A 23,226-nucleotide genomic window follows, 5' to 3' on the forward strand; every position below is an offset into this window, starting at 1 on the left:
ATGACCTCCCAAAGCTCTGCCCTTTCTGACCAGTCACACTCCCAGTCGACCTTTTCTCTAACCACCCCGGGAGCCAATGGAGCCAAGACCCCTGCTCCAGGGCTTTGCTGGGCGGCAGGAGGGCAGGGATGTGACCTGGAAGGTGGCCGGATGTTCCCAAACTGCAGGCAAGCAGAAGGATGAAAAGGCTAGCCTTTAGTAACTTGGGTCCAGATGAGAAAAGGGCCTCTTGACTAGGCTCAAATTAAAATTTTTGACCCTAGTTCTTCCCAATCAGTTGTGAGGAGCCTTTCGAACTGTGAATAGTATCACTTAAAAGGGAAACATTTCAAATCCTATTCTAGCATGCCCCCCCCATGTATCCAGCCATGCACGTGTCGTGCTTCTTCTTGAGTGCACGCATGCTCACATGTGTACGTGTGTGTGTGTGTGTCCTCTCATGTGTGTGCTTTGGAAGGCCTCCGATGAGGGTTGCTTCAGCACCAGTCCAGACAAAGGCCTTGGACACAGAGGCCTCCTGGGACGAGGTGCTTGATTTTGCTCAGCACCTAAGGAATAAAGCCAACCTTATGGAAAATAGGTTCTTTAGAAAAGGTTCCCTGAGCACCAGAATGATTCAAGCCTGCTCCCTGAGAGAACACACAGAAGAGAAGTAGGCAGACTGGAGTAGGAGTACAACTTCATTTCAGCCGTCCCAGGAGGATCATGTGCTATTCAGCCATCTCTCCATTTCCACTTTGTTGCTGCTGGAAACGTGGGTCCCTGCAGGGTACAGAGCCATGGAAACCACTCTTGCACTCTGCTCAAGTGCAGGGACTTCAGTAAGTGGAGACGGGGAGAAGGGAGCAGAGAGAGAGGTAGCATGGACACAGGAGCCCTATTTTGTTGCTCCAAGGAGTAACTGGACCCCTGCCCAAGAGATCCCCAAGCCCTCCAGAGAAAGAAATTGCAGGGGCATGAGTCATCCCCCATTTTAGAAGAACACAGGGGTTCCAACCCTGGGGGGTTGGGGGGCCTCCCTTATCAAGACTGGGCAACTGGAGTACACAGATCGTGCTTGGTTAAAGGCTGGGATCAGCTTCTGGCTTATTATCTATTTAACTAAGTGGATTAAATGAGAATTGACTGGAATTGTACACTTCGAGTTCCCTTACAAAACACCGTTATCTCATAAGCTGGCTTAATGGAACAGGCTGTCAGGAGCTTATTAGAAGTAACTGAATACAGCGCCTCACAGAGCAACGATCCAAAGGAGGGTATACAGAAGGCTGGGAGACCTCACACCTTGTGTGGCTACAAAAGACAGGCCTGAGGTGTGACTGCAAACCACACTGTTTAGCATCCACTCCGGGGGACAGGCCCAGATCTTCCCAAGAAGAAAGGCATTTGCCACTCACCTCACTCGGTTTAAAAGCATTTCTTCCAGGGGTGCCTGGGTGGCTCCGGTGGTTAAGCATCTGACTTCAGCTCAGGTCATGATCTTGCAGTTCATGGGTTTGGGCTCTGTGCTGCCAGCTCAGAATCTAGAGCCTGCTTCCGATTCTGTGTCTCCCCCTCTCTTTCTTCCCCTCCCCGCCTTGTACTCTGTCTCTCTCTCAAAAAAAAAAAAAAAATTAAAAGCATTTCCTCCACGTTATGGCTGAATTAAGTCTTTCATTGACCTTTTATATGTGTGGCCTCAGCACCTATGAAAGATAGCAGAATGGAGTGGCTAACAGGATCATCTTTGGAGTTAGACTGCAAGACTTTGAGCCTCAGCTTTGCCACTTACTAGCTGAGTGACGCTGTGTTCCTTAACTTTTCTCTGGCTCAGTTTCCCCGACTGCAAAGTGGGTTTCTGCGGAGATGCAACAAGCTGATATGTGTACACTTCTTAGCATAGCGCCTGGAATAAGTGATGATCTAAGTGACCGTTCAGTGATTGTAACCGTTACTCTTGTCACAGAAAAAACTTCATCACATTTCATAGCTCTTGTGCCCACATCTCCTTCCGCTGTTAATTGCAGCGTGAATTTGGAGGGAGCCACATTCATGGAGGAGATTCTGGATGGGAGGCATTGGGTGTGGAGGAGCTCAGGTCTGTGATCAGCAGGACGTTTTGAACCCTGACTTTGCCAGGGATGGCAATGTGACCTTACACAAGTCATTTATCTTCTCTGATCCACATTTCTAAAGTGTGTGTGTGTGTGTGTGTGTGTGTGTGTGTGTGTGTAACTTTCACTGCAGACTTTGGGTAAATGAATGTAACTCCTGCTTTGGGTGAATGCTGATGTAATTATGAATAATGCTTAGAGACTGGCGTGCTCTCCCAGAAACATGCACATTGTAGAGTACTTGCTTTGAGGGTTGACAGATATGTTGGAAAGAGTTGATGATTTGGATGGAGGTCGCTCTTGTGCAGTTCTTTGTGCACAATGGAAACAATGGAAACAATGGACTCTTTTTGAGGAAAGTTTTACTTTATTTGTGAATTTAGGACTTTTTATTTTCCACCCAGCATTTGATAGCCTTATTTTCCTGTTGTGTTCATTTGAGTTTAATTTACCAGTAATCTGTAAGCACTTCTGTCAAACAACCTGCTCTACAGTTGACTCTTTGCAATTATACGGCCTTTGCTTCATTATCTCCAAAGCATAATGTACAATTGCCATGAATAATCTATAAGTTTCAGGAATCTATATTCCAGTAGATGATTTTCTTTCATTCAGTCTAGTGGATGAACATCATATTACTCACTTTCCAAAAAAAAATATTGAAATAAACCATATGAAAAGTTGGATGAATCTTTCTGTTTGACAGAAAATGAATTACTTTAAATGAAAAATTTAGCCTGTTTGGGGTGCCTGGGTGGCTCAGTCGGTTAAGCGGTTGACTTCAGCTCAGGTCATGATCTCATAGTCTGTGAGTTCAAGTCCCACATCGGGCTCTGTGCTGACAGCTCAGAGCCTGGAGCCTGCTTCCATTCTGTGTCTCCCTCTCTCTCTCTCTGCTACTCCCCCGCTCATGCTCTGTCTCTCTCTCTGTCACAAATAAGTAAACATTAAAAAAAAATTTATCCTGTTAGCTGAATTGTGCACCTTGTGTCTTCTTATTTTCATGCCTTTTTTTGTTTGAAAGACTAGTAGGGAATATTCAACACTCAGATATAATTGATATAATTTCCCATATTTTAAATGGCTTAGAGTGAGAGTTTAAGGAAAGAAGTTACATGATTGAGTGAAAAGCCATAACCTTCCAGGGCTGCTTCTGGTTGGTTATTGACTAAAGCACAAGCTGGCATAGCTCAGGTAGGGTTGCAATGCCAAGGGTAAGCATAGTGTGATATCAATCCCTATACCTGTGGATCTCAACTCTTTTTGGTTATGAGTCCCTGTAAGAATCAGGAGGAAGTTATGAACATGCTCCTCAGAAAACAACACATTCTGTCCTTTCCACAAAGGTTGGCATAGAATTCTGGGGAATTCACATGAGCTCCTGACTTCCCTCCATCCACTCCACTATCACCACAGTTCACGGAACATGGGGAGGCTTCCTCTCACTGCTCTTGACCATGCTGATTTTTTTTTTTAATGGCATGAATTGGACATTTCTGGAAACAAGGAGTTTAAAACTAGTCAGAGAATTTTTAGGATACAATAAGAAATATACATATTGGCTTTTGTCCCCAGTTCCTGGCACACAGCTATTAGAACCCTTGGAATCTCCAGAGTGATAAGAGTGTCCAATATGCTAGGGGGATGACTGGTGGTAAGGGCCCCCCCCCCCTCAGCTGCAGGATGGAGGGCTGGTTGCCAGAAAGACAAAGGCAAGGCATCTCCTCATTTCATACCCACTAGGACTGATCCAGATGATAACCACAAGCAGCGTTGAGGATGTGGAAAAATCGCAATCCTCTCACACTGCTGGTAGGAATGTCAAATGGTGCGGCCACTTTGGACAACAGCCTGGCAGTTCCTCAGTAGGGTAAACATAGAGCTTCCAATTCTACAGTTTCATTCCTAGGTATATACCCAAGAGAAACGAAAATGTGTATCTCCACAAAAATTTGTATATGTAAAACTAGCAGCATTATTCATAATAGCCAAAATGTGAAAATAACCTAAATGCCCATCAATTGGTGAATGCATATGTGAAATGTGGTATATCCATACAGTGAATATTAGTCAGCAATAAAAAGAAAGGAAGCACTGATGCATATATACTACAACTCGGATGAAGCTTGGAAACCCTATGCTAAGTAAAAGAAGCATGACACAAAAGATCATATATTCTCTGGGTCCATTTATATGAAATGTCCAGAAATGGCAAATCCATAAAGACAGAAAGAAAGCAGATTAATGGTGCCAGGGATTTGGGGTAGAGTGAGAAAGTCAACAAGTATGGGGTTTCTTACTGAGGTGACAGGAATATTCTAAAATGGATCATGGTGATGATGGCCGTACAACGATGTGAATATACTAACAGCTATTGGATTGTATGCTTTAAATGGGTTCAGTGTATGGTATATGAATTATACCTCAATAAAGCTGCTCCCAAAACAGAATACAGGCTCTGGATCCAGGCTGTCTGTGTTTAACCCCCGTGGAAGTTCTGGTGTCCTGAGACAAGGATTCGGGTGCAGGTACTATATTCGGAAAGATGTTTCAGGAAGTATAGTCAGGAAGTAGGGAAGCGAGCCAGGGAAGGAAGGAAAGCCAGTGAAGGGGCATTAATGAGTGAGTTATTCTTGTGGGCAGCTGGAGCTCCATCCTCCCGGGACTGAGCAAAGGCTTTGGAGACCACACTTCGGAATTGTCCCCCCACCATGGGTTGAGGAAGCGGGGCTGTGCCCACAAGTGCTAACTTCCTAGCACACAAAGGCCAAGCATGCTTCTATAACCAGAGAAAGCCCTCAGACAGGAAGAGAGACAGACAGAGAGAAACAAAGGGACAGAGACCAAGAGCCATGCAGGTACTTGAGGTAGGAAGCAGTCAGAGTTTGTTCCGCAGACCGACAGGTGACATCCAGGGTGACTGAGTGGGTATGGACAGGGCGTTGGCAAGGTCTGTTCACGGGGGTATTACTTAACCTCTCTGTACCTTGGTTCCTTCATCCTTAAGATGGGGAAAAAAAATAGCTCTAATCTCATAAGAGTACTGCAAGGATCAATGAATTCATGTATCCGAGTATTGGAGACAGCCAGAAATACTCATCTTGAACCTTTCTTTTTTAAACTTCTGACTTATCTGTGATCATTTCACTTCTGAATTGGCTTCTAACAAGATAGAGAATAAATCCAGCTATTATAAGTGTCAAAGAAAAATACAAGCCTTGCCAAGAATAGTCTTCTTATTAGGCTGTCTTTGTGTGTTATCAGCTTTGAATGGCTGCCTTTTGAAATACACCATATGCTTTGTTAGCACATTAGGCAGATGCCCAGCCCAGCAAGTTCTGTTACTGGAGCAGCTCTGTAATCTCTCATTCTTGCTATTCTATTTTACGGAAACTGTTGGTGGGATTCAAGCAAGAGAGGTTCATCATAGCCCTCTCTGGTACTTTTCTTTGTGTCTCCCCATTTTTTCCCAAAGCTATGTTCTGAGGATAGTAGACCCCAGGGAGCTCTCTTTCTGTGAAACTTATACAGAGAGGGACTGAAGCCAGTGGCTGCCATCCCAGGCAATTCTGAGTTCTACTTCTATCAAAGGCATTTATACTCAGTATGTTTCATTGCCCGTGGATGATTGAAACAGCCCAGTTGGGGAACAGCCAGGGAAAAATAGGGTTAAAAAAAAAACCCAACTGTGTTACATCGAGCTCAAGCTGTCATGATTAAAATTTAATTTAAAGATTTGTTCACCCAAGAAAATATCTCTCGATTGTTTCAGGCTGTGACTCTTCAATTAAGCTGACTTTTCACAAATCCAAAATTGCCGTGGACGAGCTCTTTACTTCGCTTCGGGATATTGCTGGAGCTCGGAATCTCATGAAACAGTTTAAGTCTGTGTATGTTCCTGGAAATCATACCCACCAGGCAAGTACATATGTTTTAAAGTAACTGTCTAATCTGTGTTGTATTTTTAGGATTCAGAGACCACAAAAAAAAAAAAAAAAGTTTCCATTTAGCCTCTCTAAAATGAGGGATTTGTTCTAGATGAACTCCAAGCCCCCTTCTAGTTGAGAGTTCTGGGTTCCCCTGAATCTGAAAGCTTCTTGATTCGTTTGTACCACAGGCTTGATGCAGGGAGACGAGCACTGGACTGGGGGGTCAGTCCCTGCTCTATAACTGTCACATACCTATCTTATAGCCTTAGGCAAGTCCCTTCCCTTCACTGGGCCCCAGTTACTATAGGTGCAGGTAAGGGGCTGGCCTTATATGATTCCCAAGCTTCTAGATCTAAGCAGTCCCTAAACATTCTGAACAATTAGAATAATAAAATTACCTAATAATATCATAGCAAGGAAAAAAGAAGTTGGTGACCGCAAAACCTTTGTCATTTAAAATCCCCTCACCACTTCCTAAGGACGGTAGGGGAACTCTAGAAGGATGTTTTGACTGGTGTCCAGGAAGGTAGTATCAGAACCCAAGATTAAAAGCTCAGTGAGGGAGGGGCCCCAGAAAGAGCCAGGAAGGTTAAGGAGCGAAGAAAGGCTGGAGTCGTTGAGGCTGGGTAGTGTCCGTTGGACAAGGATGGAGACAGAACTAAGGTTCCTCGTGGTCAAAGATGAGCCTTCCAGGAAGAACACATGTTCCTGACGGAAAAGATGATTCGTGTTGTGTGTGCAAGCATCTCCTCCACGTATCCCTGTGAAATCTCAGGAAAAGCCACTCCATTTGCCAAGGCTCTTTGGGGAGTTGAATGTGCTGTCAGTGAGGGTCAAGTTCAGCATCCAGATGCTGATGCTTTAAGGTGGGCATGTAGACAAGAGCTAAGGTTATCTGCCATAGCCTAGCAAAATCCGGACTCTTCCTGCCATGTATCCTTACAGTAGCTGATACTTGAAGAGTGCTCTCACATTTGGTTTGTCCTTTGATCCTTGCAGCAACTAAGCTAGGGAAGCGTTATTATCCTGAGATCTAGGAAGGCCATGTGACTTGCCACAGGCACACAGGTGACCAGGGCCGGATGCCAAGTTTTGGCTGCCAACACAAAACCTCCTCCCTTCTATACCGTGGATCTCACAGAGACTCTGGAAATACTGATTGAAGGTGCTGACAGGCATCTGAAATCACCCACCAACATATGAAAGACCTTAGAAACTGGCACTCAACTTAGTAACATAAATTCCCATCTTTGGTTCAATGATCTGAGAACACCACTACCACGAAATACAGATAAAATCACTCACAGAATTAATCGTATACAGTTTGGTTGTTAAAAAAAAAATCACCAATCTTGGGGTGCCTGGGTGGCTCAGTCGGTTAAGTGTCTGACTTGGGCTCAGGTCATGATCTTGCGGTTCACAGGTTCGAGCCCCACATTGGGCTCTGTGCTGACAGCTCAGAGCCTGGAACCTGCTTCATGGATTCTGTCTCCCTCTCTCTCTGCTCCTCACCTGCTCATTGTCTCTCTCTCTCAAAAATAAATAAAAAACATTTTAAAAAATCATCAGTCTTAAATACAGCAGTATGGACTAGTTCTAGAAGACACAGAACTGGTGACACATGATGAGATTTAGACCAAAGAATTCCAAGAAGCAAGTTGCTGCTGCATTTGGCAAAGTGCAAATAAAACACTAAATTAATAAGTTCTTTTCAATTTTATGATCAGCACTGTGACTAATTTAGCCAAATTCACATGAATGTGTATTAGCTATAAATCTTGGGCATGATAAGGACAACGACAAATTTTCTAGACGTTATGGCCCTGCTGCCAATGCTGCGGTCATTTCTCCAGACCTCAGAACCCTGTCCTGCAACCATGGCCTCCACAAAAAGAAATTTCCCCTTGTTGTATAGACTCCCTTACGGTGAGTCAATAACGTCAACCCATTCACTGAAAATCCTAAATGTCAGTGAGTGGGATGTGGGGGGCAAGGTGGGGAGTGTGTGTGTATCTTCAGGGGATTTAGTAAATAATGATACAGACACAGGCTGTGAAATACTGTGAAGCAGTTGAAATGAATGGGGCAACTCTAATGTGCTTATTAGCGGGACTGTGAGTAAACCCTCGTCTCAGGCTCTACTTCTTGGAGAACTCAAACTAAAACGGAGGTTTCTGATCTATTAGATGGGGGGGAAATCACATGTGATGTAGATCATTCTGTGAAGCTTTTTTCTATCTTTGTTTGAAAACAAAACAAAATAAAATAAAAAGTACATGGGTGTGTATATTTGATAAATTTTTAAAACTAAGAAAAAATTTATGATGGTTATCTTGTAGGGGTTGAGAAGGGTTGGATGGATAAGGAAGAACTCTTTGACTTCTTGCTTTATATTTATGGGGATGGAGAAAGAGTTTTTGATGGGATTATGGGTCAGTTTTACTTGTTTGGGGTTTTTTTTTTTTTTAATATTTTTTGAATTTAAAGTTCTCAGTCATAGAGGAAAGCCCAGTAAGGACAGGGATTTTGATCTGGTTTGTTCACTGCCATATCCTCAGTGTCTAGAAGACACTTAGCTATAGTGAAAGCTTAATAAATATTTGTTGAGGGCATCTTGAATGCAATACCTATATCTTTATCATATGGCAGAGGATTTGTTGGCATACAGGGTATGTATAATGAGAAAAAGACAAATGTCCAAACTAGACTCAGAGTCCAGCTGTGTCTAGTTTTGAAGATGGGCCTTGACTAGGCAACTTTCTATCCATCTCTTCTCCCAACTTGGTCCTCAGCCCTAGATAGAAAGTGTGCTTTCTATCTAGCTCCACGCTGTTTGTATACAGAGTCTAGCTGAGATGCTTTGGGCTCCCTGGGACACCCAGGAAAACACTAGACCTGGTCTACCTCCAGATTCCTTTTCTAGCTCTAAGCCGTGCTGCACATCTGGGCTCTCTTCCCTGGATCCCAGGCCCCCTCCCAGAAGCCCTCTCTCCTGCTCCAGGGCACAAGCTGGCTCTCAGAGCTACTCCGGTACCCTTGCTGGCACTGGAGGCACCTCTTAGTTCACCTTCATCCTTTAGTCTTTTAGGAAGATGCGTCAGCCACAGCCCCGAGAACACCACTCTCGTCATTTTAAGGGAATGTGATTTCATGCAAGAAATGAAGTACATATAAAATCTCTGGAAGAGCTGGGAGGAGTGGGAGCTAGCATGTATCTCCAGAAATGAGCCCAGAAGATCACCACACACCTGGCCCTCCCAGGGAACCAGGACCTCAGCTACAGCCAGGAGAGTGGGCATGCCTGGGGATCATGAGGCTCCCATTGAAGCTGTTGAATTGCAGAACATACTACGAAAGCTGGAGACAGCATCCATGTTTGTTCACCATGGTATCTGCAGAGCTCAGCTCAATACTTGGCACCTAGTGGGTGGGTGGATGGATGGATGGATGGATGAATGGATGGACAGACAGAAGGCTTCCGGACTGTGGGACCAGATGGTTCCATCCACAATGGTATTTCTTATACTCTTAATGCTTAGTGAGATGGATGTTAGCAAGGAGGTTAACAGCAGCATTGGGTTCATAGGTCCATAGTCCTATTGACTGTGTGGTTTTATTTTTTTTATTATTTTTTTATTTTTTATTTTTTTAATGTTTATTTTTTTTTTTAATTTTTTTTTCAACGTTTATTTATTTTGTTTGGGACAGAGAGAGACAGAGCATGAACGGGGGAGGGGCAGAGAGAGAGGGAGACACAGAATTGGAAACAGGCTCCAGGCTCTGAGCTGTCAGCACAGAGCCCGACACAGGCGGGACCCCATGAGCTGTGAGACCATGACCTGAGCCACAGTCGGACGCCCAACCGACTGAGTCACCCAGGCACCCTCAACTGTGTGATTTTAGGCAGGTTACTTCACCTCTCTGTGCCTAATTCCTCCTCTGTACAAAGAAGCTAATGATAGTACCTCCCTCATAAAGATGCTCCAATGATTAGGTGAGTTGGTACCTGTGAAGCTCTTAGGGCAGGAGCTGACACAAACAGCCCTATGTAAGCATTTGCTGTAACAGTTGTAGGGAAGGACAAAATAGGCCTTTTCTTAGTCCTCTTTCGTAGCATTTCGCCTTTCCCTTTGCTAGGAAAAGGGCCACATAGAAGGGGAGTCGTTCTCAAGCTGACTGCACCATTAGCTTCTGTGTCTGGTAAGAGTTTGTTGCTGACTCCCATTTGTCGGAGGAGTTTGTGTTCATAGACTGTGTTGAGTGGAAACCGAAGCCCCCAGTTTTGCTTGTGAAGCAAGTCTTCTGCTCTGGTTTCTTACTGCAAACGGTCCAGTTCCGGGGGAGGTTTCACCTCCTTCCTGAATGCCACAGTGTTTGATGTGCTGCTTTTCCTCAGCTGCAGCATCAGGAGGCTATTAGGCCGATGTCTCAGGGTGAAGAGCGTCTGCGCCCTTTCAGACAAAATACTGTGTGACTCTCACATGACTTGCTTTGGCAGAAGTCTCAAAGTGCTGTGCTGGGCTGCGCTGGAGAAAACTTTCCACAGATGTGTACTGTCTCCTGTGCCTCTGGCACACTGAGCAAGAGCATTGAGAACCAGCAGTGCCCAAGGAGGCTTGATTCATCTGGTGCCTGGTGAAATACGGCTCTCTGAACAGTCCGTAGGACCAGTCTCTTTGTCAACAATCCCCAGCCCCGGCAGCCCGAGTTCTTTCCAAGTGCTAAGCTCTCTTCTTCCTCCTGATTCTATCTACCAAACTCCAGACCTGCTAGCGTCCTTTTTGAAAGAATCAACACAAGATGGGACCACGCTGGGGACCAGGAAACTTGTCTCTGTCCTGTAGTCTACTTCTAACTGCCTGGGTGAACTCAAGCAGAATAGTTAATAGCTTTGGGCTTAGGTTGTTTTCGTATTGAAGTTAAAGGGACTACACTCAAAATTTTACAAAGTAATCTGCTTTTGGATTTGAAGGAAGGAAGGATGGATGGATGGATGGATGGATGAACAGATAGGCAAATGAACCACTTTTCAATCTTCAGAGCAACCCATTTCCTTTTAAGAAGATGAAAGGAGAAAAAAATCAGTCAGAGTGTAGCAAAATATAAAAATAAATAAGCCATGGAACAGACAAAGCCATCAGCAGTTTTGAACAGATGTTTTTCTGTACAGTCATGGATTGAAACAAAATGAACAGTCTCTCTACAAGTCTAGTTTTCCTGAGAAGTTGGCTGTTTCGAATCAAGTCTGCATAAAAGGGAGAGGCATCTTCAGTAACAGGACTGAGAGGGTCCGTGGCTGCACCAACACCAATCAACAAAGCCAAGGGCAGCAGTGCTGATTGACGGGGATGTGGTTGTGGCAACAGCTTAGGTCTTCTTGGATTCTGATTATCTTGGACCATCTTTAAGGTGCACCAAATTCAAGAAGATGTTGGAGTTGGACCGTTTTCTCAAAATGGTCTCTGACTTACGTATAATGTCTGCGACTGCTGCTGTACTCAATACGTTCGTTCAAGAACTCCAATCAGGTCAATAAAAGAGTCTTCTATACCTTCTCATACATTAAATCTACCATAAAAGAGTAACCAGAGACATAGACACAAATATTTTATTTTTCATATTTTGATTAAATACAATATTTTTAAGAGTCCAGTTTGTTCTGGAAGACATACTGGCTATTTAAAGAGAGGGTTTCTGGTATAAGACCAATTTTTTTGAAACTTCCAACTTTTTCATGTATAATACCAATCAGAGATCTCATTAGGCTCTACCAACTCTACCAAACCTTCAGGCTATCTCCATGAGCCTGTCATAAAGGGCCATGTTGTGATGTACGTGGCCCTAGTCACTTTTACCTTTATGGACCTGTTCCTCTATAAAAATAAAAAATATTAAAATTTGTATTGTATGGGGGTGCCTGGGTGGCTCAGTCGGTTAAGCATCCTCCTCTTGGTTTCAGATCAGGTCACGATCTCCCGGTTTGTGAGATTGAGCCCCATGTCGGGCTGCACACTGACAGCATGGAGCCTGGTTGGGATTCTCTCTTTCCCTGTCTCTCTGCCCCTCCCCTGTTCACATTCTCTCTCCCAAGATAAATAAATAAACTAAAAAAAAAAAATTTTTTTTAATTGTATTGTACAATTGAATTGGTATAGAGACAATATTATATATCAAAACATCTTTGACCTGAAAGTTCATTTTTTTTCCTTCTGATTTTATTTTATTTATTTATTTTTTTTTAAACGTTTATTTATTTTTGGGACAGAGAGAGACAGAGCATGAACGGGGGAGAGGCAGAGAGTGAGGGAGACACAGAATCGGAAACAGGCTCCAGGCTCTGAGCCATCAGCCCAGAGCCCGACGCGGGGCTCGAACTCACGGACCGCGAGATCGTGACCTGGCTGAAGTCGGACGCTTAACCGACTGCGCCACCCAGGCGCCCCCCTTCTGATTTTAAACTAATACATTTTCATGGGTCCCTGCAAGTCTGGTGGGCTCTAGGCATTGTGTCTTCTGTGCCTAATGGATTATCTGGCCATGTGGTCAAGGCCCCCACTTGGCACCAGTCTGCCTAGGACAGGGACATAGCTGGCCCTCAGGGAGCACTAGGCGATTTTCTTCTCTGGAGTAGTCCTTGTGACCATTCAGGAAGCAGTCCTTGCAGTTCCCTGGGAGCTACTCAGTTTGGTCCCAAGGTAACAGCTCAGAAGTAAGGGAACTAGACTCATGGGGGGAGGGGGGGGGCGGGCAGAAGTCCCCTGGCTTGAAAACTTCACATCCTATAGGTGCCAGTTTCTCTGGAACAATTCCACAGGCAGCCTCCAGTGTTCCTCCAAGGAACATGCCCAGTTATACAAGAATCATCGTACTCAGACAAGCCCAAAGCTCTGGCTTTCTATCCAACATTTAGAGCTTTCTCCAGTCTAATGCAATTCACTAAGCAGGGGTCAATTTTATCATAAGCCATCTTGCCTGGCTACAGTTTGACATTCTTCTCTTATCAGGTTTCCAGGGAAACAGAGCTAGAAAGTCAACCAAAGGTCAAATTCTTATGCAGAAGAAGGGAAAAGGGTTTAATAATCCTTTGCCTATAACATGCAACTGGCCAGTTAAGGAAATAATTATATTAATGTGTCAGTACAGACTTTACAGGGTGTCTGTGGCAGAGACAATGCCCTGTGTTCCCCAAACTCCATTTCCTTTTCCTCCTGGGCACAGTTAGGCCACATTTTCCAGATTCCCTTCTGGGTAAATGTAGGTTTGTGACTAATTCTGGCCAATAAACGGTGGGTAGAAGTGATACAGAACACTTTCAGCCTAGGCCTCTAAAATCTCCCCGGAGGTCCTCCACGGTCCCTCTCTTCCTTCATCTGCTGATGAGATGCATAGGCTTCCGTGTGGGATTCCAGTGCCCTAGAGAATGGTGGAGCCACTCAACAGAAGGGACCTGGCGAGTACCTATATGGTTGGGGGGTGGGGCATAGACCCTCTACTACCAACACACACCCGATGTGATATAAGCAAGAAATAAATGACCCGCAAGAAAAGGAAAGGACGAATTTGCCTGTGTTCTTAACCCCTCTCCTCCCTACCTGCCAAAGGTGAACTGACAGAGATTGTTTGACTGGGAAAGTTAAATTACTATGCCCTACTCTCTTAATGTGGAGGCAAGGCACACAATGGATCTCCCCTCCAGCCCTCTCTAGCACGGGAGGAAAACTTTGAGCCGAGCACTAGGGGAACACATCTGTTTCCCCTATCACCACCTTCTACGTGGTCCTTTGCTGAGAAGTGGGTGGCTTCTGGCTAAATAGAAAATTCCATGACAGTCAGAGGTTTCTCATCGAAGAAGCCATTGCTGAAGCAGTGCATTCCGATCAGATTTCAAAGACATGATTTGAGACACAAAGCAATCCAACCTAAGTGGCTGAGAGGAAGGAGCCAGAAGCTTTCATCATTAAAACCCTAATTGGAAAAACTAAGAAATGGGTTTGCTAAGAAGTCAGGAGGCCAGTACTGTGTTATGCCTGAGAAAGTCTTTCCCAAATTGTCCTCTTTAAGTGGACAAAGTTAGGGGCGCCTGAGTGGCTCAGTTCGTTGGGCATCCAACTTCGGCTCAGGTCACGATCCCACGGTTTGTGGGTTCGAGCCTCCCATCAGGCTCTGTGCTGACAGCTCAGAGCCTGGAGCCTGCTTCAGAGTCTGTGTCTCCCTCTCTCTCTGCCCCTCCCCCACTCAATCTAGCGTGTGCACGTGCATGCTGTCTCTCTCAAAAATGAATAAACATTTTTTTAAAAATTTTTAATGGACAGTGTTATTTTGTTGTTCTGTGCTTAGTGGTTTTAGTAAAGAATTAGAGGTCTTCTTCTATATATTTAAGCGGGAAAACCTTACCAACGTCTCTTTAATAAAACATGGGTTAGTGTGCTTTTTGTTACAAGGGAAAATAGAAAATAAAAGAAAAAAGCTCAAACTGGCTTAAACGAGAAGGTAATTTATTGGATCCTGTGACTTAAAAGTCGAGAGAAGGGACAGCATCCAGTAGTGAGGAACCATCAAGGGGGTGATGCTGGTGGGCACAGCGAATCAACGGGGAAAAGCACGCGCTTGCTCTTCCTGCCTCCAGCATCCCTCTAGTGCCCCCTGTTGGCGGAGTCCAGCAGGTCTAGATGGCAAAGCACACATGTAGTCTATGGAGTCACAGGCCAGCGTCACAGAATTAAGTGCAGAAGACAGGGTTTGGACTGGAGACACAATAGCTTAATCACTGTCACATCGCTATAGCAAATGATTTTTCAAAATTGCTGTCAAATGAAAAGATAATCCGAGAGAATGCAGTCAAGAGATCTAAGAAATGAGTATCATGGAGATACATCAAGCAGTTCATTAATAAAAGCACCTATGCTATTTTGCTAGATCGTGTGCGTGTTTGCTGTTATTTTCTGTATTGAAGTTGTAATTTCTTTTCTCACTCTAAATCAATGTTACCTACGTACTTTAGGAAAACAAATAAAATAAAAAGGGTTTACAACCTTCCCTGGTAACATCCAATGATCACAAAATCCCAAGAATGAAACTATGAAGGGAATAGCCCTTCCAAACCTCTGCTCACCCCCAAGGGGAACCCCAGCTCAATGGGTATCTTCTCCCAGGTGCTTCATTCCCCAGAGCTTAGCTGAAAGTGGAAAAGGGGAGAAGATGAGGTCCCTGGGCCCTCCAGGCTTCGTTGTCTCTGCTGTTTGCACAGACTGCACTGGAGAGAACCATCCCATCATGCCTGGCCCACTGCTTCTTGCACAGAGGAGGTACTGAGTCAGCATTTTAGCTGGATTACAGACTTTTTCCTGTCTGAGCTCCTCCCACCATCACTGCTCTTTCCCCCTGCAGGAAGTGCATCCTTTGGAGAGCAACAACCTTTTTGTGTTTTTTTGTAGGTTGGGGGGGGGGGCATACTATCTCCCCTCTTAATCATGACAGCCTAAATGTTATTTGTCTGGGTTTCTGTTCAAGTTCTTCTATATAACTGTATATAGGCTCATAAAATAAATAAATGTAAGCTCCTGGAGGGAAGGCATGGCCTGTTTCTTTATATTCCCTTTGCATTTTGTAGCAGTTAGAATTTCATTCCACTGCAAGGAACAGAGATCTGAAAAATAATGGCTTAAACATAGGACATTTTGCATTGTCATGTAGAGTAGGTCAATTTAGTCTGTTCGTGTTATGGCCCTGCCAGCCGTCACCAGCTAAGGTTTCTTCCAGCTCTCTGCTCCAGCATCTCGAAGGAATGGATGGCCCTGTATGCCACTGTGGCTGTCGGAGCTCCAGACATCACTTCCATGTTCCAAGCAGCAGAAGAGAGGAAGGGAAAGAGCATACCCCTCCCTTTTAAAAAAGGAGACCTTTGCAAGTCCGAGTACCCTTCTGCTTATATCTCGTTTTCCAGAACTTAGTTGCATGGCTGTACCCAGCTGTAAGGAAGGCTAGAGAATGCAGTCTTTTAGCCAGTGGAAGATATGCCGAGCTACAAATGAGATGATATTACTAAGGAAGAAGGTGATGAATATTTGATGATATTGCTGGAAAAAGTAACAGAATATTGGTAAAGGACTTCTCCTTGGGGAGCAGTTTAAAGAGATTAAAGTTTAAGTTGAAGATTAAAGTAAAATTTAAACGTCCAGAAAGGCTGAGATGACAAAAGGGCTCTCAAGACAGTTTACTCAGAGAGGAAGATTTGCAACATTCAGAGGCCGTTCCCCGCCCTTGGTTTTTTTAACATTGAAAATATCGATTGGGTTATCTTATGATTCCAGAAGTCTATCTGTGAACTTTAGAAAATTTAGAAAAAGAAAAAAATAATGCCCGTTACTCCCGGGACCTAGAGACAACCCTAATTAACATTTCAGTGTGCTCTACGTAAGTCTCCTCCAGGCATAAATAACGTTAATTTTTAACAAGTAAAAGAAAAACTCACTCTTGTTATTTGTAGCGGTGGGGTTGTTTTGTTTTGTTTTGAGAGAGAGAGAGAGCATGAGTGAGCAAGGGGGCAGAGAAAAAGGGAGAGACAGAGAATCCGAGGGGCAGAGAGAGAGGGAGAGAGAGAGTGTAGAGCCCAAAGTAGGGCTCAAGCTCACCAACCTTGAGATCATGACCTGAGCCGAAGCGGGATGCTTAACCGACTGCACCACCCAGGCGCCCCTGTCGTAGTGTTTTAACTGTGTTTTTTGAAAAAGAGGTATCTTGAAGTGTTCCCCAACCCCCCACACTGCCTTCGTTCCTTGTCCTGCCCTCCACTCCATGATCACCGCTCATGGCGGTCTCAGTAAATCACATCGCAATTTATCTTTCGCGTATTCCCGCAGCCACAAGCTTCCAAATCCCCTGTGACACGTTTTATACAAATGCCGGCCCAGCACACACACTGTTCCTCACCTTGCTTTTCCCACCCACACTTTATTCTGCCCTGTGCTTTTTGCCAGATCAACACGAGAGCGTCCCTCTCTGCTTTCGTGGCATTTCTTGCAGTGGACTTACCCCATTTATTAAACAGCTCCTACCAATGGGCACGTGAGTTGTTTCCAATCTTCTCTACGACAGACAATACACAGCCCGTTATGGGTCTCATTTGCGTGTGGTAACATATTTATAGGATAAATTCCTAGACCTAGACAAGTGCCAGGTCAAACGCACTTGTCATTGTGACGGGAACTGCCAATCGCTCTCCACACTGACTGCAACAACTTGCGCTCCCACCAGCAGCTCATGAGAGGGTCTGGTTCCCCGCGGCCGCATCAAAAGTGCGTGTTTTCAAACCTTTCCCTTTTTGCCTGGGTGATAAATTTTTAAAACAGATCTTAGGGGTGCCTGGGTGGCTCAGTCGGTTAAGCGTCCGGCTTCAGCTCAGGTCACGATCTCGCAGTCCACGAGTTCGAGCCCCGCGTCAGGCTCTGGGCTGATGGCTCAGAGCCTGGAGCCTGCTTCCGATTCTGTGTCTCCCTCTCTGTCTGCCCCTCCCCCGTTCATGCTGTGTCTCTCTCTGTCTCAAAAATAAATAAAGGTTAAAAAAAAAATTAAAAACAGATCTTAAACAGCTTTATCACGGGGAAAGTAGACTCCTTGTTGTTGCTTTTGTGTTTTTAAATTTCTGTCTTTTAAATTCCTGCTCAGTGCTTTACCTTTCATGAACATTTACCTGTGAGATCTCTGGGTTAGATCAGTAGCCAGACGGACTAATAAATATGAAGGCTGCTCCTCTCAGCTGAGTAGTTGCTATTTCTCCCTGTGTTTTAGCCCTGATAAATGCGCCTGTTATGTCCCAGCTAAATAATTGTTTATTTTTTTACCATTTGATTTTTTTTTTTAATTTTTTTTTTCAACGTTTATTTATATTTGGGACAGAGAGAGACAGAGCATGAATGGGGGAGGGGCAGAGAGAGAGGGAGACACAGAATCGGAAACAGGCTCCAGGCTCTGAGCCATCAGCCCAGAGCCCGACGCGGGGCTCGAACTCACGGACCGCGAGATCGCGACCTGGCTGAAGTTGGACGCTTAACCGACTGCGCCACCCAGGCGCCCCTACCATTTGATTTTTAAGTAATGTCTACACACAACATGGGGCTTGAACCTACAACCCGCGATCAAGAGCCACATGCTCCACTGACTGAGCCAGCCGGGCGCCCCTAAATAATTGTTTATTATTTTGATGGTTTATACCCTGCTTTAGTTCAAAGCATTTTTTTAAGTTTATTTATTTGTTTTGAGAGAGAGACAGTATGAGTGGGGGAGGGGCAGAGAGAGAGAGAGAGAGAGGGCGAGAGAGAATCCCAAGTAGGCTCTGCACTGTCAGCACAGAGTCGGATGCGGGGCTCGAACTCAGAAAACCCTGAGATCATGACCCGAGCCGAAACGGAGAGGTGGGCGCTCAACCGACTGAGCCACCCAGGCACCCCTATTCCTAAAACATTTTAGGTAAGAAAATTGGAATAAAGGGAAAATAAGAGTAAAAACAAACACCCCCCCCCCGAAAAAAAAGAAAAGGCTGTAAGAAAAGCAAGATGAAGCCAGAAATGAAGTCAGCTCACCAAGGAGCCTCAACACTTGCCAGGGTCTGGTCACGGATTCGGCCAATGCAAAGAGACAAGGAGTTCGAAACATCTAGGCAGGGCTCTGTCGGAGCCTGGCTTTTCTGAGGCTGTGGTAACCATCAGACTGTGGGGAGGAGACATTCCTGCTTTTGGCTTTCACGCTCCAGACTCCAGTGCCCTGTGGGACTAGAGCAGCCGAGACGGCAGCAGGAGGGAGGAAGGTGGTCAGCCGATGGGAAGAACAGGGACGGAGAAAGAGCACAGTAGGAAGGAGATCAAGGCAGGGGGGGAAGCGTGCTCAGAAAGCACAGCGGTCAGGGGCCCCTGGGTGGCTCAGTGGGTTAGGTGTCTGACTTCTGCTCAGGTCATGATCTCACGGCTCATGAGTTCAAGCCCCGAGTCGGGCTCTGTGCTGACAGCTCAGAGCCCGGACCCTGCTTCAGATTCTGTGTCTCCCTCTGTCTCTCTTCCCCTCCCCTGCTCATGCGCTCACACACTCTCTCTCTCTCTCCCTCTCAAAAGTAAATAAACGTATAAAAGAAAAAAAAAGTGCACTGGTCAGAGGCCTCCAAACGTTACCTAAACGTGCACAGTCAGAGCACCATTTTATCAAACTGTAGGAGCCGTGGCAAATCAACATCAGCTTCATTCTACCAAAATTCTTATGGTGCCATGTAGCCTGCTTTGTCTAAGCCCTGACCTTGGTCAGATTCCTGTTTGGCACCTTGGCTTCATTTTCTGGCCAAGTCCTACTTGGAGATGAGCTCCACAGAGGAAGGAGGGATTGCTTGAGGCTGCGTTCATGACGAGACGTCGTGAGAAAACATTCCAGTTCCTCGCCCAGGGAGGCATAGGTCTGAGGATGTCGAGGAAAACCGGAGACCCTCGTCGTGTCTGTATCAAATGACAATACGTTGCTTTCCTGTGTTTTTCGTACGTAACATTGTCACTTTAAACCCTGATGAAAAAACTAGTTGTACGAGGCTTACAGCTCTGGTAAGAGATACTTGCTTGTGGGAAGGGCTAAAAACAAAACAAAAAAAAAAAAACCAACAGTGCCAGAGTATCAGGGTGAACGTTACCAAAAAACAAAACAAAACAAAACAAAACAGTGTTGTTCTAATTGTCTTTTCATACACACAAAATCACCGCCCTTGCCTGATGTCAAAATAAACGTGTTGTGTTTCATCTGGTGCAGATAAAGCTATCTTTGCTCCAGACAAACCAAACAAACCCTTTCACTGACAGCACAATATTTTGTCTTTCCAGGCATCCTATAAGCCATTGCTGAGGCAGGTTGTGGAGGAAATATTTAATCCTGAGAAGCCAGATCCGGTGGATATCGAACACATGTCTTCAGGCCTCACGGATCTCCTTAAAACCGGATTTAGCATGTTTATGAAGGTAAAGTAACCATGAAGAGGTAATCCTGACTGTATTGCTCTCTTTGATGGGCACGAAAATGCGGGCACCTTGCTCACCCTGGTGAGGACCGTATAAGATAACAGCCAGTGTTTTTGGCTCTTCTGAAATCAGGTACAGTCTTTATTTAACTTTGGTTATAAACAGCCTGACCTGCCGGCCTCATCCAGCTTCTTTTGACCTAAGCGCTGTGGTCTTTTCCAATAAGAATACAAGCCCTCCAGGATAGCACTAATGAAAACTTTTCTCCTCCTGGCCCACAGTTTCACGTAATCCATATACTAGTCACAGGTCTTACCGATGGTCTATTGCTCTTAATTCCAGAACTTAGGTAGGATAAAGAATAACTCTGCTCGGTCATATGACTAGCATCACCCCAAAATCCATTTGAAAATGACTTTTGTCTTAGCCCAGCAGACTCCCAGGTGGCAAGTGCTAGACTTTCTCTGGCTAATATCAAGGGCAGGTCAGAAATGACCGAACTGCCTTTGCCATGGGGATAAAAGGATGGAAAGTACACAAATGAGACCTATTTTTAACTTACTATAAAGTTTCTAAATTTAAAAGGATCTAAACAAGATTACAGGCTGGCCTCCCAGTCTACACCAGGATTTCAGTTGTAATAACTCTTGGAAATAACAGAATGTTTTGCCTACTTCAAAGCGTCTTTGAAATCATGAATTAATCTACATAGAAGATCTGGCCTTTTCAGAGTTCAATAAATGCATATGCCAGGAAAACTGGTCTACTCTAAAAGCCAGAGGACAGAAGCCAGACAATCAGACTCTAGACAAAGCAGTAAACAGGCTGGAGGGGCCGCCCGGGTCTCCTTCCTGCTGCCCCCCAGTTATCAGCTGTGTCTGCTGCACCCATGGCTGGTGGATTTTCCCTTCTTTCTTTTTTTTTTTTTTTAAATAACATATTACAGATCAGCTTCTGGAACATGTTCGGGGGCTCCCGTGTTGAATGTAAGTCCAAGGTTGTCCAGTAACCCTTCAGGATGGCCAGTTTGTGGAGAAACTTCCAGGCTAGGCATGGTCTCCGAAACCTCCTCCAGTCGAGCACCCTCTTCCTTCATTCACAAGCTTGGACTTGGCCCTGAGGAGAGGCTGAAATAACACGTGTGGACTTTCAGGCCCTGGTGAGTGAGGTCTGAGGATGGCCCGACGGGCTGCAGCGTTCATGTTCGTGGTTGGCCAAGGGCATAGTGAAGGCTCCAACCCGTCTGCACCCTGCTCACCATACGTGTTTCCAGATTGCCCAGTGGCATGGTACAGGCCAGAGGAGGCCTTCCAACTCGCTCTTGTCCAGCGATGTTCCATAGAAACAACTGTTTCTTAGCAAAAGGATCCTGTGACCAAATATGTTTGGGGAACACGGAGTGAGACAACAAATTAAATTGCTTCGGAAGGCACAGTGCCTTTAATATGCTAATGGGCTTCGCAACTGTCAGGCCAACAGAGAGCCTCCCTTGGGAGAGACCAGCCACTTGCGTTTTCCATTACTGTTTCATAAACTGTGACACATCACGTTTTTAAATTACCCTTTTAAACTCTGCAGAGTGTTTTTTGCAGCTCTTCCTGGAATCAGAAGCTTCACTGTCCTAAGGATTTGGCCTGGGAAGGTGTTTGGAGCCGTCCTGGGCTGCTCTGTTTCTCTCCATTCATATCCCTGGAGTTAGGGCCCGTGAAGAAATGCTCTGGCCCCTTGAGACGGATCTCAAAAGGAGGTTTCCAAGTAATGGATTTCAGAAAAAGGGGGAATTCGTGTTTTCCTGGCAGCTGTCAGAATCCATTCCACACCACCAGCTGCCAGGCCTCTGCTGTCAGTTGCCAGGGGATGTCATCTGTCTGCAGGGGGCGGGAAGAGTCTCAGTGGGCTGGCCACAAAGCCCTCCTCACCCTGGCACCCCAAGGGAGGGTCCTTTTGTTCTGTTTCTACACGGGCTTCAATGGCTTCCAACCACACCGTAGAACCTGAAAGGGAAAATTACCTCTGGCTCACACGTTCAGGGCGTCAATCAAATAAGTGGAAAAAATGTAAAGAGGAACAGCCAGGTGGGCGTTGAGGAATAACTGTGATTTCCCAAGGAGCTGTGTCTTTGAGATGGAGGGCAGCCTTCAGAAGAGAGCGTCTTCTACTCTGCTTAAAGTCCCGTGGAGAGAAGAGGGTACAAGATGTGCATCTAAGATTCTCTGCATCAAACCAAAACTCTGTGAGGGGGAAGTCAAGGCTGCTGGATTTTGCCCTTACTAAAGTCAAAACCTCATGTGCATCCTCCGGGGGTGCCTGGGTGGCTCAGTCGGTTGAGTCTGACTTCGGCTCAGGTCATGATCTCACAGTTTGTAAGTTCGAGGCCCACATCGGGCTCTGTGCTGACAGCTCAGAGCCTGGAGCCTGCCTCGGATTCTGCGTCTCCCTCTCTCTCTGCCCCTCCTCCAATCACACCCTGTCGCTTCCTCTCTCAAAAATAAATAAACATTTAGGGGCGCCTGGGTGGCGCAGTCGGTTAAGCGTCCGACTTCAGCCAGGTCACGATCTCGCGCTCCGTGAGTTCGAGCCCCGCGTCGGGCTCTGGGCTGATGGCTCAGAGCCTGGAGCCTGTTTCCGATTCTGTGTCTCCCTCTCTCTCTGCCCCTCCCCCGTTCATGCTCTGTCTCTCTCTGTCCCAAAAATAAATAAACGTTGAAAAAAAAAATTAAAAAATAAATAAATAAATAAATAAATAAACAAACATTTAAAAACAAAAACAAAAGACAAAAACCCTCATTTGCATCCTACGGCAGCTTGTTACCGTGACGTTCCCACATTGCTCTAGTGTACTTCCCTGCATAAAGACTGTCCAGAGAAGTCTTCCAACCCCACCTGTTCTGGTCGTCTCCTGCTGCGTAAGAAGCCATCCCAACACATTGACTTAACATGCTGTTGGTCATTGACTGTGTGCATGAATCTGCACTCTGTGCACAGCTCGACAGAGAAGGAGTCACCTTTAAGATGGCCTAGTCACGTGATCAGCAAGTTGCCGCGGACCATCAGCCGGTAGCTCAGCCTGGCCGGTGAGCCGAGGCACGCAGTTCCTCTCCATGGCCCAAACTTCCTCACAGCATGGCGGCTGCATTCCAAGGGCAAGCATCCTGAAAGAGAGCCAGACAGGAGCCTCAGAAGTCGCACGACATCCCCTCCACAATGCTCTGTTTGTCG

The 23,226-nt window shown here is 45.5% G+C and overlaps 1 protein-coding gene across 2 annotated transcripts in view; it reads left to right on the forward strand.

Annotated features, from left to right (window-relative positions):
- SCFD2 (sec1 family domain containing 2) overlaps nt 1–23,226 on the forward strand; it is a 401,843-nt gene that overhangs the window by 360,239 nt on the left and 18,378 nt on the right. For both annotated transcript variants that reach the window (XM_040483663.1, XM_040483673.1), the window contains exons 6-7: nt 5,866–6,011; nt 19,873–20,007. In XM_040483663.1, the coding sequence (XP_040339597.1) occupies nt 5,866–6,011; nt 19,873–20,007 (281 nt within the window). The remainder of the gene's footprint in view (nt 1–5,865; nt 6,012–19,872; nt 20,008–23,226) is intronic.

This window comes from Herpailurus yagouaroundi, unplaced genomic scaffold, assembly GCF_014898765.1.
Source record: "Herpailurus yagouaroundi ecotype Mexico unplaced genomic scaffold, PumYag 28, whole genome shotgun sequence".
Classification (NCBI taxonomy): Eukaryota; Metazoa; Chordata; class Mammalia; order Carnivora; family Felidae; genus Herpailurus; species Herpailurus yagouaroundi.